The sequence below is a fragment of the Cataglyphis hispanica genome, chromosome 13, assembly GCF_021464435.1.
Source record: "Cataglyphis hispanica isolate Lineage 1 chromosome 13, ULB_Chis1_1.0, whole genome shotgun sequence".
NCBI lineage: Eukaryota > Metazoa > Arthropoda > Insecta > Hymenoptera > Formicidae > Cataglyphis > Cataglyphis hispanica.
The window spans coordinates 557,207-574,421 of record NC_065966.1 but is presented as its reverse complement, the minus strand read 5'-3'; the positions used below and the strand labels follow the sequence as shown (position 1 = coordinate 574,421).

At 33.7% G+C, this 17,215-nt stretch overlaps 1 protein-coding gene across 3 annotated transcripts in view; it reads right to left on the bottom strand.

The window, feature by feature from the left end:
- LOC126854142 (semaphorin-1A-like) overlaps positions 1 to 17,215 on the bottom strand; it is a 169,501-nt gene that overhangs the window by 124,917 nt on the left and 27,369 nt on the right. For all 3 annotated transcript variants that reach the window (XM_050600557.1, XM_050600559.1, XM_050600558.1), the window contains exon 2: positions 14,950 to 15,130. In XM_050600557.1, coding sequence (XP_050456514.1) covers positions 14,950 to 15,046 — 97 coding nt within the window. In that variant the 5' untranslated portion in view covers positions 15,047 to 15,130. The remainder of the gene's footprint in view (positions 1 to 14,949; positions 15,131 to 17,215) is intronic.

The following is a 17,215-nucleotide window of genomic DNA, read 5'->3' as shown; positions in this document are numbered from 1 at the left end:
TCCTTTATATAAGAAAGTGAAAAAATTCAATGCAAGTACAACGATTCTCCATTATCATTCCTAATAATTATGCAAAATAGCATTTTCTTTTAGCGTAACAAGAAATGATAAAAGAATTGATAACAAACGTAGAAATGGCACACGTACATCATATATATTCACAATATATTCTCGTATCTATTCTAATAAAATAGAGATGAATATACGGAGAGATATACTATCTTTAAAGATTCTATCTTGAAAGTACTTCCAACATTTCTGGAATTACCTAGTTATTCGCATAATCTAAAATTTGCATAAAATAAATCATAGCAAATCTGAAAAAAAGAATTCAATTATTCAAGAAATAAATTTGCACTGCAGAAAATTTTATAAAAATTCAGGCCCATTTTTGTCAGAATTTTTAGATCTGGGTGTCTAAAAGAAATTCCAGACAATCTGTTTTAATCATCAGAGTAGTTTTTCTGAAAATTCAGAAAAGTTTGTCTGAAAATTCAGACAGTGCGCCTGAAGTTTCAGTCAATTTTTTTTACAGTGTACATCATCTCTTAGGATATCTAAATAGCTATAAAATTTTACCCGACTCCAAACAATCTATAAATCGACAATTGGCCTCGAAAGAACAATAAAGTGACCAAAATTGAACAAATTCTGCGGAGAAAGAAGTCTTTAAAATTCAAAAGACGATCGAAAAAAAGAGGAGAAACATCGGAACCGTAGGACAATCGATACTTCGACATCAGCAAGGTTCTCGGAGTCCTTTTCCCTACGACCTCCACCTTCCACCTTCTTTTTCGTTTCTTTCTCTCACCTTTCCTCTCTCTCCTCTCTTATTATTCCATTTCATTCCACTCTACGGCGCGGATGCGCTCTCGTAAGACTTCTTCTCACGCGCCATACATATGTACGTATGCTGCGTAAGTAAAAAGTTTCTCCGCGTATATAAACGAATGATCGTATAAATACGACGATCGTAAAGTCGATGCCGACGAAAGTGACGCGAAACGGCGCGAAACGTCTCTACCGACTCGTAAACTTTCCGCGCTCGCATTCGCACGCCAGCGAGATATGAGAATGCTGAAACGCTCCGCTATATATCTCTCTCCGATCTGCTCAATATATAATATACATATAGTGGAGAGCAAAGTTTGACAGATTTTGTATATACTATATACATATAATAAGATTCTTATTATAAAAACAAAGTGTATTAAAGTATAAAATATATAAGTATCTCTAAAACGTCAATTTCAGAGATAGTTTGACAGTAAATCAGCTGATTCGCAGCTGATTTACTAGACAACACGTGCAGTCGTAATAAAATCTTCGCGCGTTTATACATACATTGCGGCATCAGTCTGGTATTTAAAGACGCGAGTTTTATAAGGCGACGCTTCTCACGGTACGTTAGCCGACTGTAGCCTCGTAATTCGCCATCCCACGTTAAGCGAAAAACGGGAAGTAGATGCACGAGGTAATAGGAAGAACTGCTTTGCGGAGAAAGAGAAAGAGAGAGAGAGAGAGAGAGAGAGAGAGAGAGAGAGAGGACGGAAAGAGAGAGAAGGAGGGCACCTGCTTTAGGAAACACCAGAGCTAAGGTGTTGCTCCCTGGCTCGTCACGGTATGCGATTACACTTCGTTCCCTTCACGTAGCCAGAGACTACGCCCGGACACTTCTGATACACACACACACACACACACACACACATTCAAATGTAAGTAAGCTCGTTAGAAATACAGCCCGCATTTGCTATTCTCCGAGAGAACAATGTTATCCCGAAATATTTTGAGTATGTATGCATGCGCTCTTTCTCTCTCCCTCCCTCTTTGTCATACGCTATCTAAACTATCTGATATTTAATATTTTCGAATAAAACAAGTTTAATCGCTCTGAAACAAATTAATGACGTCATAAATTCCGATTACTCGGAATTATTAGATTAATCAATTGATTGATTAATCAAAGAATCTTGCGCTTTAAATCAATGAAATACATTGAAATCGAAATAGTGTCAAATGGAATATGCTTTATATAATTTATATATTATTTATATTAATCAGATTCAAAAGCCATTTTTGGTTAAACATATGTTTATCGCTCTCAGATCAAATTTGTTTCATTCGCTTTATAATAAATATCCCGAGAGATAAATACATTAATATAAATAATCGATAAATAATGATAGATAATAAAATAATCGTGTCAAAGTTATCTTATATGCAGATGCATTAGAAAAATATTATACGAAAGTAGCTTCTGCGATGGCAATAATAATAGCAATTTTGTATTAAATTAAAAGCCCGACATGCAAGCAAACTCGAGCCACTCTTATACGCGACTGTCCTTATCAAGAAAAATTCCGCTTTTTTTTTGCGCGGATATTATACAGGGACATGTATATCTAGCCGGGATATGAGCCGAATACAAGTGGCTGGTTGCTTTTCGCTTTGAATCCTCGCACCCACCATCTCTAACGTGAGAGTAATTTTAATGTTGCACATATACTCGACGTTAATTCTATCTCGAAAATGCAAATGAGTCGTCGTATGAAATACAGTGCTATAAACTGAAGATCTTGACGCAAGACCATACACATTAATATTTCAGAGAAAACAAAAAACTAAAAATAATGTAAAAAAGAAACTAAATATAATACATAATTTATTTGTTGTATTAATTACGCATTTTTCAACTATTTTTACGAGACAAATATAAAAACTTGAAGAAAAAAAACCTAAAAGTAATAAGAGAGAGAAATTGGGTTATATTTATTTTTGAATATTACTTGAATAAATTTTTACACACACGCACATGCAATGAATGTATATAAAATATTTCCATATGTACGGGAAAAAAGCAAATACGTGATATTTATAGAAAATTATTGCAAACCAATCAGCGTATTAATAAATATGCGTTAAATAATTGTACAAAAAGTAAGCTTAGTAATAATATTTGCATTGCAATTTGAGTTATGACATTCATATATATTTAATTGGAGCGTTATAAAAACGAGAAAGATGTTTTTATCTAAAATATCCATGATTTTACATTCTCTCTCTCTCTATCTCTCTTATCCTATTCACCTCGAATTCCGTTTAAAATTATTAAAAAAATCATTGTGCGCCACGAACTATCGTCCTTTTGTTTATAAAAAAAAGTATCGAGAATATCGCAAACAGTAACGTAACCTGAATTCCAAGTGTACACATACTAACGCGGAAATAGTTATTGAAATGCAGATACTCGCAAAAATACATTTCCCGACGTAGTTTTGTACTTTGTGCTATGTACCTCGTATACATTAAACACTAGACAGATAAAAGCAAAATTTCTCAAGCTATGAAACGAATGAAAAGATTAAAGAAAGAAAAATTTTATTGTAATGGATTTTTTATCTAAATTCTTTCCTATTAATTACTGCAAACTACACAGCCGTTGTTTTCAAATCTAATTCGCAATAGACACACGACTGTATCTCTCGATATGGCGGGATGTGAAAATCATAAATTGCAATGAAAAACGTTTTGTTCTAGAAAGCCTAATATTAACTTGTCATCACTCACTTGTCATGCTCGTTGTCACATCCGACGATGATGATGATGATCGAAACAAACGCGTCGCTCTGTGAGAGCATAAATATGCGTCGAATGCCCTCATTTAGGGAAATCATGTGTCATAAAAACACATATATACATGTATATTCTATCTATCAAGCCAATAAAAATACTACGATATTTATAGCATACACATAAGCATTTTAGAATATATTTTTAACCTTTGATGTTTCAATTATCGATCGCTGTTATCTATCGTTTACCGTTAATATTTATGTATCTTTTTATCTCATCAACTTTTTAATTAAATTTAAAACCGTCCATGGTAATATTTATGATTTTACAGACGTCGATAAACATGGAAATTAATCGCGATCGCGCGATGACAAGCTTTTGATATCGATAAAATTTGTGCATAATCGTTTAACACACCGTTCTATTCATCGTGTCAGAAATGGAAAAAAAAAAAAATAATCGTGTCGCAATTTTAATCTCATATGTGTCAGTATAGCATACGCATATGTTCACCTATACACTTTCGAAATCTATTAATATTTTGTATATTGTTGCGTTAAAATAAACTCGTATCTTGATTAAAATAAATTTCAGTTTTTACCTCACGCTACAAAAATCCATGCTATTATTTAAAGTTGCATTATTATTATTATTATTATGACATGTAACAAAAATGGAATATTTTCTAATTAATTTGTGTTTATCGCATGCTCTGTTTTATCCATACGTTTCATTATTAATATGGCGAAAAATAATATATATACAAAGCCCGAGATTTTGTATACGTGTATTATTCCGCGTGTGCTGCGGCGAGAATTAAATAATACGAATATAATATACCTACGTATATATACGCGTATCTGCCTCGTAACGCGAGTTCAGCAGCATCAGCGAGCCATAACTCATGAAACGACTATCGGTCGGTTTCCAGGGAACTGTAGATCACCCCGTATCGAGTTAAAATTCAACGGCGCGACGGGATGCGAAATTTTCGCGCGCGACAATTTCGCGCTTACGATAAATGAACGGAACGTATTCGTCCTATCTACCCTACGTTCGACAATTCTGACCCTATATACTTGGAAAATTTGTGTTTTGTTAAAAAATATGCCGGTAGAAATTTGTGTGTTAAATGTTTAACACATTCATGTGTTAATTCAACATATTGCTATTGTATTAATTGAACTTAAATGTGAACTTATGTAAACAACTGAGAAAAGTGTAAAAATAACACACAACGTGCATATATTTATAATTTTACATAATAAATATCCGTTCCCCGTTTTATTAGTGACAGGATTTATCTGTTAAAATTTGCAGAAAGAAAATGTTGATTTTATTCTACAATATGGAATGAGAGACTGCAGACCGTCAATAACATTTTTCCAAGTTAATTTTATCATTAAAAATGTTAATTTTACACAAAATTTATTTCAAATTACTATAAAGTTTACATTCATTTTGTGTTGAAATATTAGTATTAACGCACCCTTTAACATATCTATATTATGTTAAATTGACACAAAAATTTATGTGCACCGAGACATGGAATATATATTAAATTTAGGCCAAATTTTCCAACAATGTAAAGAACATTCCAGGAGAAATCAGTCTTTCTCTCCACACCTCGTATCGCGTGCGTATATTTTTTCTCCATCGAGAAATCAACCTAATATCGCACGAAGCGTTTATACAATTTGGAGGGAAAATTCGTACGCGGACGCTTGTTATCGACGTGCATTTCGAAAGTGTCCTCCTCTCTCTATCGTAAAGCTTTATATTTGATACACGTGTGTTTGCGCGTGTACACGTGCCATCTACCACGTTTGTCCCGTTTATCTCTTTTATTTCATATTGGTGTGTATCTCCGGAAAGCGATGTCCCGCGGCTAAATCGTCGTTCGCAAGTACCGTGCGTGCAACATCTGCAATTTTCTACACAACGCGTATGTTTTCTATATACCCATATATACATTTTTCTCCGCTTAAACGCGTTTTATTATTTACGCTCATTTTCCTCTTCTTTCGATATCAAATGTTTGTGTATATGTGGGGAATTAAATGTTCAAGCGTCGCTGCTTTCTCGCGCATTATTTACGTCTTTATCAAATAGCAAAAAATATTTATTAAATTAAAAGAGAGCAAAGAAAAGTCCAACAGATTCTCTCTTCTTTATGTTTCCGTATAAATTTTGTTGATATTTATATTGTATATCCTCGTAAGAAATCTGTGGAGGAAATGCTGGGTGTTTTAAATGTCATTCATTTCTTGTACAAATTTTTTAAATGTTTTTATAAATATCCTATAAAAATATATAATAAATAATTCTTATTTATTAAATTAAAATTGTTTTTTATTTATTTTTACATTTACTCCAAGTGGAGTAAAGATTACGATTTTATTATCAATTCGCATCTTTAAAGTTTGATTTTCCCGAAAAGCCCTTTTCTCGCTGTAAATTATCTATGATTTACGTGCAATTGACCGGGGCGCTTAAATTAATGAAGAGCCTATTTCAAAAAAATCAGAGATAAAAAGCTGTCTCGAAAATCCTGAGTCCTGAGGGGAATACAGTTGTGTGTAATTGTCAGTTATTTCCTCATTTGTAAATTCTATCACGAACGGGAGATTGTGTGTATGTACACGGTGAAGAGAGGAGAACAAAACAGAGTAATTACCGATGTTACCTTCGCTTCTCGCTTCACGACACGCGGAATTAGTCGCGGATATACCATACACGCACATATACATACACAAATATTCCGAGCATTCACGCGACTATCTACACCGCCCCCTCGTTCCAATGAAATATTCGGTGCGATATCGATCGCGTTGCGGATTTATCGCCGTTTAAATGCTTATCGAGAGTTAGCTTTTGTTTTATACGCTGAAAACTTGCTATTGCGCGGTGTCCGAGTGCGATTGCAACAAATTAACGAGTCGAATGCATCAATGTGCATACATTTATTTTGTGTGCATGTATGCGTATGCACACAATGTTACAATGTCTCGTTTCTTCTTTTTTTTTTTCTTTTTTTTTTATATTCGGCTTATTCCAGATATAATATCTGCGTACAAATTTTCGCGTCTTGGCTTATAACTGTAGAGACAAACGGCAACGATCCGGACATTACGTCGCAAAACACATTCGCTTACTTTGCTCTTACGACAGATTCCGCACCTGCAGCCACCGTTTATCTATACCGAACAACTTGTACTATCACTACTCGAAATCGTCCGATATACATCGTTCGATAAACATAGTATACATAGCGGCAGCCGGCCGTGCAATTGCTAGAACATTTCGCATTTTATAGCGCATTTACGGCTCATTTTTACCGTCCCGTATTACGATTGCTGCACAAACAATAATATTACTGTACGATAGCTGTGATAAAATTATTAAAAGCAGCACGAGCATCGTAAATAACAATGCAATAATTATTAATTTTCAAATAATTAATTATATCGATAAAATTTCCTTTAATAAATTGTTGATTGAAAAAGACATTTATATGTTCGATAATTCGATTTTAAATTTTTTTTCGACTCGTAAACATCCTCACATTATCGATATTTTAATATTCTTATACAGGACTTCGATAAAAAATTGACAAACATAAAAATATACAACCTCTATTGAATACCGATCGACGGCGCATTTTCCTCAAGAACAGAAATGACGGAAATGTCTACAAAAAAAAAAACGGAAACAACGCGAAATAAAAATTATGAAATCGTTAATTTCACTTTCGCATGAATGCGTGTGTTTCCTCCTATATGTATGTATGTATAGATACTTTCTCTATTCAATTTATATTCCCAATGTACAATATTCCTCGCCTTATATATCACTATGCGAGCAATCTCCTAGTGCTACCGGCCGAACTGCGAATGTCAGACGAGGTACTAAATATATGCAGCTGTTATAAATTACGGTCTTCATAGGATCCGTAACCAGGCGACCTAGTTTATCGTGTTACAGAATCATCTCCGAGATCGCGACGATGCTAAACACAGCATTAAATAAATTAGCGAACAACAAGCTCATTCGTTACAAGTAACCAACGAATAATCATTCGTCATATATTTCTACAAGATTATAAGATCTATTTTAGACGACCCATAATCTGAGAGAGAAAGAGAGAGAATTCGCGATAAAAATATGTATAATTTCATTTGACACGAAAGATTTCGATAATAAAGAACTTGAAATTCTTTTTAAATACATATTTACAATTGACGTTGTAGTTAAAATTAAATTTAAATACCGTATGTTTTAACTTTGTTAAATTCTCTTGCATTTCACACAAAATGCCGAATTTCCATAGACCAAAAATTCTAATATCGAGCACAACAACAATACGCCTACTAACAGATCGTTGAATCGTTAAGGAAAATTCTCCAATAAATGCGGAAACAAATGCTAGAAATTTCAATTATTAAAAAAAGAGAAAAAAAGAAAGCCTAAGGGACGATTTGTTGTATTGGACCACTTAAATTTCTTTTCCGATACGCCCGATCGATCAGACATTATATAGGCGTTCCATGCGGCATGTGCAAATCACAAATTGATCGTGCGGGGTGCGGTGCGGGGTGCGGTGCAGTGCGGAACGATGCGGTGCGATGCGGCGCGATGAGATGAGGCGAGGTGAGGTACACCCGATCGGTCGGATGAACGTTGATCGCGAGGACGAAAGGGGCGTCGTCCTCGCGAGACGATCAATCACCTCACGAAAGCATTCTTCTCTTTCTTCTTTTACTACACACCTCTCGTTCCGCTGAAATCGCTCGTCAGCCGCAGGACTGTTGGTTGAACGAACGAGAATACACTCGACTATTCTCACGGCGCTAACACAGCGATAGTTATCTGCTACGGAAGTATATCCTAAACTATATTGACTATCAGATTACTTGCGATTAAATTTACGTAAGTCTCTCTAATTAGAAGATTTTATATATATATATATTTTAATTATATTTCCTCTTCTCGAATATGTTAGATTACTTTTTCCACGATTTTTCCGAGTTCATACAAATAGCTAATTATTCATCTGTCAATTTATGAAATTATTTTGTTGAAATTACTCGCATTAATAATTTCGGGTGCATATCAAATAACGTTCAACTTGCAATCAAAATATCTCACTGAATATCACATTCATTATACTTTAATCGTAGAGATTCTTTGACAAACTTCGCAAAGAAACTTCTTCTTAGAAATCCTTAACACAATGTCGTTATATAATATATAGCTGCACATTTCTTATGTTTAAGGTTACCATTATAATATTTAAATCTCTAATTAAGTTCATGTTAAAGTTAAGTCTATTTTAGATAAACTCAAAAACAACATTTCCTTAGCTGTACTTTATGAAATAAATATTTCCAAAATAGTTTAATTCGCAATGCTTATTAATTAAATCTAACTTTGAATTAATTAGTATCAAAATTTTACTGTGTTTGTTCGATTTTACAATTGAAAATGAACACAATCATATATTCAAAATTCATATCTACTTCATAAAGAAAACATAATATTTTATAATTATTTTCTTTCTCACATATTATATTGTACATAGAAAATGATATTTGCAATAAAATAATAAATTTTACTGAATTTATAAATTTAATTGAAAAAAATATACGCTATTTAATTTCAACTACAATGCCCATTATAAATATGTATTTAAAAATAATTTCAACTTCTTTATTATTATTGCTATTTCTCAAATGGCAAATAAAAAATTCTAATTTCAAAAATATGCCAATTAATAAAATTCAAAATATTTAGTTTAATTTACTCGCTTGTAACAAGACATTTTCGCACAGACAAAAATTTGCTCCCAATTATTCGAATGATGCGATTGCAAAAAAAGTTTGCCGACTTATTTTAGAATCTGCTCTTTATGCAATAGCTGCATAGACAGAAATAGAAGAGAGAGAGAGAGAGAGAGAGAGAGAGAGAGAAAGATCTAATTCTCATTTCTTATTATTCTGGTTATTATTCGCCATTCAGCGGAAAATTTGTACACAGAGTTTCTCGAGGCAAAGAGAAATATTTTCTTTGAGACGGTCAGCGTATGTGCTATTACTGTAGATATTTGTCGAATACATATAAGGCAGGTTCGCATACGTATCAAAACGCGAGAATAGAATAATTTGCGTTTGATCTCGTAGAGAGTTCTCGTTTACTTCCGGCGTATATAAGGGGTATTTACGTGAATGTAAATCTCTTACGCGCTCAGATATGTCTTTAGCATACGCTAAATGGGAAACTAATGCAGAATTAAGTTACTCGTGCTAGTTACATAGACGCAATTTCTCATCGCTTCCGGACATAAATCAACTTTATAATTACATATGATATAATTAGGCACAAATAGCAAGAGTAGTTTTCGATCTCATCAAAGTTTAAGGCTGTCAGAATCAAAAAGTATACAAAAATATTGGGAATAATTTTTCTTTAATTAAAAAGAGAGAGAAGGAAAAAGAGTTATTTACATTTTTTTCATTTTTTAATATTGTATATCTTTGCATCCAATCAAAATTCTGCCAAAGTCAAATTTAGTTGAAGTTAATTGAAAAATGTGGCATTTTCATTTATTTTCTCTTTTAAAATTTAAAATTCCAAAAGTTTATTAAAAATCACATTTTCAATATTAATTAATCTAATAAATACTAACTAATAAATGTCTTGATATTTTTATCAAGAACAAAATCGACTTAAAATTGAAGAACTTAAAAAAGGCACATGATTTGAAATAACTTTTATAGTATGAAAAGAATCCGACGCGGTAATAGAAAAGAAGGAAGAAAAAAAAATCGAGACGGGAGTGAAAATAAAAATTTCCATTTTCGCTGCTAATTTGCCGAAAGCATTTGGTTCAATTCAGCAGAAATAAATTCGGGGGGCTACTCTCTAGAATGGAATTACATTAGCGATCGGTGGCGAATCGCCGACAGCATATCCGATGAGGATACGTTATATCAGGAGCTATCGTTTACGGTACATTTACGTTACTTAGCAAACTTCCAGGCCAAAGCCCAAATATATATGCTATGTGCGATATTTAAGAAACAAATCGAAAGAATAATTCAAGCTACAACGATCGAAATTGTTGCAAACGTCATAAAGTGAGGTGCCAAAAATACGCTCGCTATTGTTACAAAAATGACAATCAGCTGTTTGTTACAAAGGTAACAAACAGGCGCAAATTGGCCTTTTTAGTGCACGTGAATTTGGCACGCACGGTATACAGCAGAAAACACAGATTCTCAATACAGACGTAGCTTTTGTTGTTGTCGCGATCTCTCAGAGCTTAACAAAGTTCTTTCAAGCCCTAACGAGCTTACTCTCGGCGAGAGCCGGTCAAGTGTACGGCTTCCGTCGTAGCAAATGATTAATCTACGTAACCCGTCTCGAGATATACTATTCACATTCCGATCGTATGTACGTAGTTGGATAGTAGAGCGGTTTCTTTCCTCGAAAATAATGAAGAAAAATGTACATTATATCGCGCGCGGATTTATCTATACAAGATTTTAACCGACTTGTGGACAATTTAATATTCACTACATGAATATTTTTCATGGCGACGCAAGTCTGGATGTTGATTTATAAGGCGATTCTCTGCGCGCCATGTACATCGCGATTTACTCGAGAAAATAGGAAGCCAAGATAAGATGGTTAAACAGATCATATGTCTCTCCCTAGACTCAATATTTTCAAGCCAAACGCACTCGCGCGCATACGCTATTAAAAGAAATCACCCTGTATATTATAACTAAATAATAAAATGACGTAATAAAAATTATACAGTTAATATTCAGTCAAATTCTTATAAGAAGAATATTTTTTGACAACATTATATGTCATTTATTTTATGTATAAATTATATATGTACAAATATATATATATTTTTCAAATTTTTATGTAGATCATAAAAAGAAAGCAGTAATGTTTTTATATATAAAATACAGCTTAAATAATTGCAATTATTCGATAATTTGAGGTGACACAGCTGATACAATTCCCTTTAAAAATTTCTCGAGACATTCTGACATTTGTTACGCCTAGTATACGTCACGTGGGAGAGCGTTCAATTTCGTTTAGATCGGCCAACTATATATATATATACATGTGTGTGTGTGTGTGTGTGTGTGTGTGTATGTATATATGTATGTAACCCCCTCCCTCCCCCCCATTCCTCCCGCTCTCCTCTGCCGTAATTGAATACTCAATAGGATTTACCAAAGTGGACCGCGGCGTCGCGTCGCGACGTGGCGTAGTAGCGTGGGCGCGCCGATCGACAGGACACACGCCAATATTTGATCCGCGTCAAAAGCTCCGAGGCGAATCCACCATCAACACGGCGGCGGATTTCCAACCGGTCGTTAACCCCCTTCCTCCCCCCCCCCCTTTTGCCGTATGTGCCGTGTGTGTGTGTGTGTGTGTCTCGCCGCCGCAGCGCGCGCGCGATCCTCTCTCTATACCTTCCGGTCGAGTAAACTTCCGAAAAGCCGTCATCCCCGATTTGCCGGAAATTATCGATTGTATCTTTGTTTACGACGCGTGCGATCCAGCCGAGGACAGCAACAACGATCTATGTGATATCTTTTTTTTTTTTTTCGACAGATTTGGAATAAATTTTCAAGTGACACGGTCAAGCCTGGCTCTATCTCTTTCCCTCTGCCTCTCTCTTTGAATTAACGTTTTGGGATAAGGCGATAAAGTAACGCACGTCGTAACATATTTACGTATATACATACACGCGCAATAAATATAAATTTTTTGTTTTTACTTCAAAACATGATTATCGTCGAAAGCGTGAAACTCTGTCAACAAACATTAAAATCTACACATTGTCACAAGTTCCGCAGCGTATAATGAGATATTGAAAATATTCCTCGCAAAAAACGAGACATGAAAAGTTTTACAACTGTAATTAATTAAAAAAAGTGATCAAGTGTACGCTTTAAAAATGCAAAAAGAAAAAAAAATTTAATTATATTTAAAATTGTATTTTTTCCAGTAATTGCAGTTGAAGTTCAACACAAGATAGTTGTAAAAAAAATTTAATGATAAAACTTCCAAAGTCTAGCCGAAGTCATGTGTTAAAACTTGCATTTATATAAACGTCCCTTTAAATGCTCCATGCTCGTATAACACCGCGTCTATGTTTAGCTTTATCGGTCTATTCGTTTTAGGGGTATGATGTTCGCACCATGAGACAACCAGATCCACAGGTGTGGTCGAAAGGGTGCTCATATCGCGCGGAAGTGCCTTTGAATTGTTAGGGGTCAGCCCGTTGTGACAACGCGTTGAATACGACGTCAGAGACAGGTAAGTCGCCGACTACATATATCCGGCGTACAATGCGACCCTTCGAAAGGACAGAATAGCCTGGGTAGTCGCCGCGATCCAGAAGACGACAACCATTTTCCGTCGTCATTTTACTACCGCGCGTTTCACACAATTCTTCCATCTATCCTTTTCTACACGAAAATTAAGTCGCGGGTTAACCGGCACCAGTCGGAGATCGCTCGTGATAAACGGCCACCGAGTAGATAGTTTTCTTATCTACACTATTCCCCCCCCCCTCCCCTCTTCCTGAGTTCACTTTAACCAATTTTTTTCAGGCTCCAGAGACTCGCGCGAGGAAGAAGGAGAGATGCATTCTTTGAATAAATTCAGGGACTTTCACGTGGATGTCGCGAAATGGGGATCAAGATCATTTCATATATTTTGTAACTTTGTGAATATAAAGTATAACTGAATAGAAAAAATGTTCGTGTTCGTTTTATAATCCATATTTTTAGGAAATAAAGATTACGTATCAAAAAGGAATTGGATCTACAATTAGTTTACGAATCGATTTGCAGACATATTTTTTTTACAGCAAAAATTTAATTGAACGTTATCACTTTTTTGACACACATTAATATTTAATGTTTAATATAAAATTTATTGATGACTGATCTTTACAAATGAAAATTCTCTGTAAAGAGTAAAAGTCCACTTGAAAAACAAGAAACAAAAAAAATTCGCTCGCAAAATTTTGCCTATAATGTCAGTGTAAAATCGTTATAGTGCGTTTTTAACAGAATAGCGGAAGTGATCGTCTGCCATAAATAATAGTGTGCGATAAATTCGCGATTGGTTGGCCTGTGAGATGTGACTCTATAGCTCCCATTGATTAGATTAATTTTAATTGAACGCCTATGTATATATCCTAAAAGGCTGGGTACTGTCAATTTACTAACTCGATAAATCTATAAAATAGCGAGGTGAAAGTGTGGCTACATTTTATTAAATTCCGTCTCACAAAAGGCTATTGTGTGGCATCGCGTCGCGCCAAATTTAGTAATGGATCATTATTGAATCTTGCAACGAAGGCGGCAATATTGAAATTTACCTAATTACTTTTACCAACGGCGCGATAGATCTACCATACTTATTTTATTCCAATATGATATTAATGATAATGATAAATCTGCATAAAAATGAAAACAATACTATACAAAAACTAATATTACAAATAGGGAGAGACAATACATTCTGATAAAATCATTTTGCTAAAATATTTTTGTGTAAAATTATTTCAAAAAATATGAAATGTCAAATATTTAAATAGAGCGTTCAATTTTCTCGTTATTTTAAATTTATATAATTTTTATTATAGAAAATATTAGATAGAGCTCCCTTAAAGCGGGTTTTTTTCATTTTTCATCGCATCTTTCAAATTGAATAATTCGTTTAATAAAATTGAGGATAGAGCAATAAATTAGTAACTAAATAGCATCTAATTCCACGATAGTTTCCAATTCAATTTGCCGCGGTTATAAAGTGCTAGTTTAATGGAGATTATCTTGTGGTAGATATTGAGACTAATGGCATCTAACTATCAAAACATATTGCATAATTATAATTTCTCAGATCAATATATTATCGTGTAAAAAGATATGAAAAAAATTTAAATTCCCATTATTCAATTGTGATTTTAAGTCATTATAAGATGTTAATGCATTAAAAATTTATATTTTTCTCTATAAAAATTGCTTTTTAAATTTTATGTTGTTATTAAAAAATAAAAAAAACTATTTTTATAGCTTTCTAAAACTTAATTAATTTTTTTAAATTAATAAATAATTAATATATATAACATATAAATAATTAATATATAAATTAATATATTAAAAAATCTTCATATCGTTGAAGGTTATTTTTGAATAAAAAGTTAAGCAAAAAAATCTTGAACATGTAGCAATGGATGCAGTTTTAAATGATATGTAAATATAAATTAACGGTTTTTGTTTAATTAAAATATTATAACGACGAATATAGTACGAATGTTTCTGTTTAAATATTACTCACGATGTTTGATGTGCAGTCTAGGAATGGGGTCTTGCGGCCAGGCTACATTTTGCCCGGCTAAGGTGATTAGAGCCAAAATTTGCAGCGACGCACTCATTTTGGAAACAAATGGTCCTGCAGGCTGTCCGACAAATCAACGGTAACTTTCACGCTTCATCATCGCCACCACCGATTGTCATTCCTGTAATTATATAATATAACCAATCTTTCATTTTATCATATCACGAAAATAAAGTCTCAATTATAATAACACACAATAAACGATATATATATATATATATATATATATATATATATATATATATATATATATTTGTATAATATATTAATTAGTGAGCAAAGAATTATGTGTTATTAGAATAATAAAATAAAAAAAAAATTTATAGTAAAATTGTTGTTCGGTCGTTAATAATATTTTCTCAATATTCCTTTATATCTTTGTTCTTTTGAGAAAACGCTCTTGTTTTATAATTATTGTTTACTAACATTATTATCATATTATCGTATACGAGTGTATTATAGAATACAATGGTAATATATTACTTGGAGAAAATTGAGTTCGCTAGGGTACATACAGGATGTACCGTATCCTACTGATGCTCCAAATTGAACGCATGTATTCTTTACAGAAATAGCGAAGGAAGAAGAACAGAAAGGAACAGCAGGTCTTTTGTCCCCTTTTTCTGGGATCGCGCGCGTGCAAAACTTGTATATGCATATCTTGTTGTGGAAGAAAACTACTACTTGGAATAAGTAAGGGAAAGCATGGGGAAGGATAAAAGGCTAACGAAGCAACGGTAGGCAACCACCGACTGCAACAACGACGACGATGAAGAAGAAGACGACAATGTTATGCATTATGCAGAGAGGTCGCCATCTCGAGTTTCTATTTGTCCTGGCGCCGTATATTGCCATCTTACTACCTCGAATACGTTCGAGATTAAACGTAAAGTATCGAGTACATATATAAATTCACGTATATATAAGTTGTTTATAAAACATGCAACCGAACTTCTGTGGTATTGTATCGAAATATTTGCGTAGTTAAAAAAAAATATGTTTTTATGTCTCAAGATATGTCTGAAATTAATTTATTTAAGAATAAAAGAGATGAAAAGCCCTTTAGCAATAAAGAGATTTTTAATTTTTTCAGTCGCTAACTGTCAGTTATCACCGTCCGAGAAAGATCGGTCTTAACATTGGTCTTATGTTATTCGTTGAATAGGATTAATGCGTAAAATAAATATAAAAGATATATGATTTACAAAGCTAAAAGATACTACATTATTTTATAAATATAAAATATAAAATATGAAAAGTAGATATCTGAATTTCATGTAATGAATTTATATTAAAAATTATATCTCATGTATAATATACTATTTCCAAAATTAAAGAATTATATAATTTAATAATAAAAATTGATTTTCTCACACACAACAATTTTTGCAATACATTACAAATATTTAAGAGAATGTCTAGCACAATTATTAGTTTGATAAATAAAAATTTACGTTTTCATACAAATAAAATTCGGCTACATATTTTCTAAACAGCCAATTTCCGAAAGCACTTTTACATAAATGTTTGAAATAAAATTATCATTCTCTGCATGTTTTTGTTCACTAAAAAAAAAAAAACGAAGAGAGATTTTAATGTCAGATTTTAATAATCCGCGTCAGTTATAAATGTCAATTTATTTACGCGGATTAGTAAGCAGCACAATGATCGACCACGAGGACGTTGATCAGACAATAGTTGCATATAGTCCTATTAATATATTGATTAATCTCGATCAATTGATCCGCGATACAATCGCGAATCGTATCGCATTCCAATACATTATTATTTGACATCTGACACATGACAGATTCACGATCACTTTGCAGCGCAACAAAACTGCGCGCTCGCTCGCGGTCTAATAAAATCAGATCGTGAATCACGTTAGAGCGGAAATGAAAAAAGAATGTTTCTCCGTGGATTTGTCGTCGTGTTTGCCGTGATGTTTGCGAGAGCAAGAGGGCACACGCCTTTGCGCTAGGCGTGGCTTGCCCTACTTTCGCAAGAGATACGAGTTACAGATCGAGTCACTTCTCTGCAGCATCTCGTCGCGGCAGCAGCTTTTCGATTCCACGAGTGGTTCACGCACACCGAAAATGAGACTTTCTCATACATTAGATTGGAGCTCCAACTCCGTTGCGCGTTTACAAACAACGGAAAAGCTTTCCGCCGCTCGATCACCGGATGCTCTCTCCATGTGTGCGGA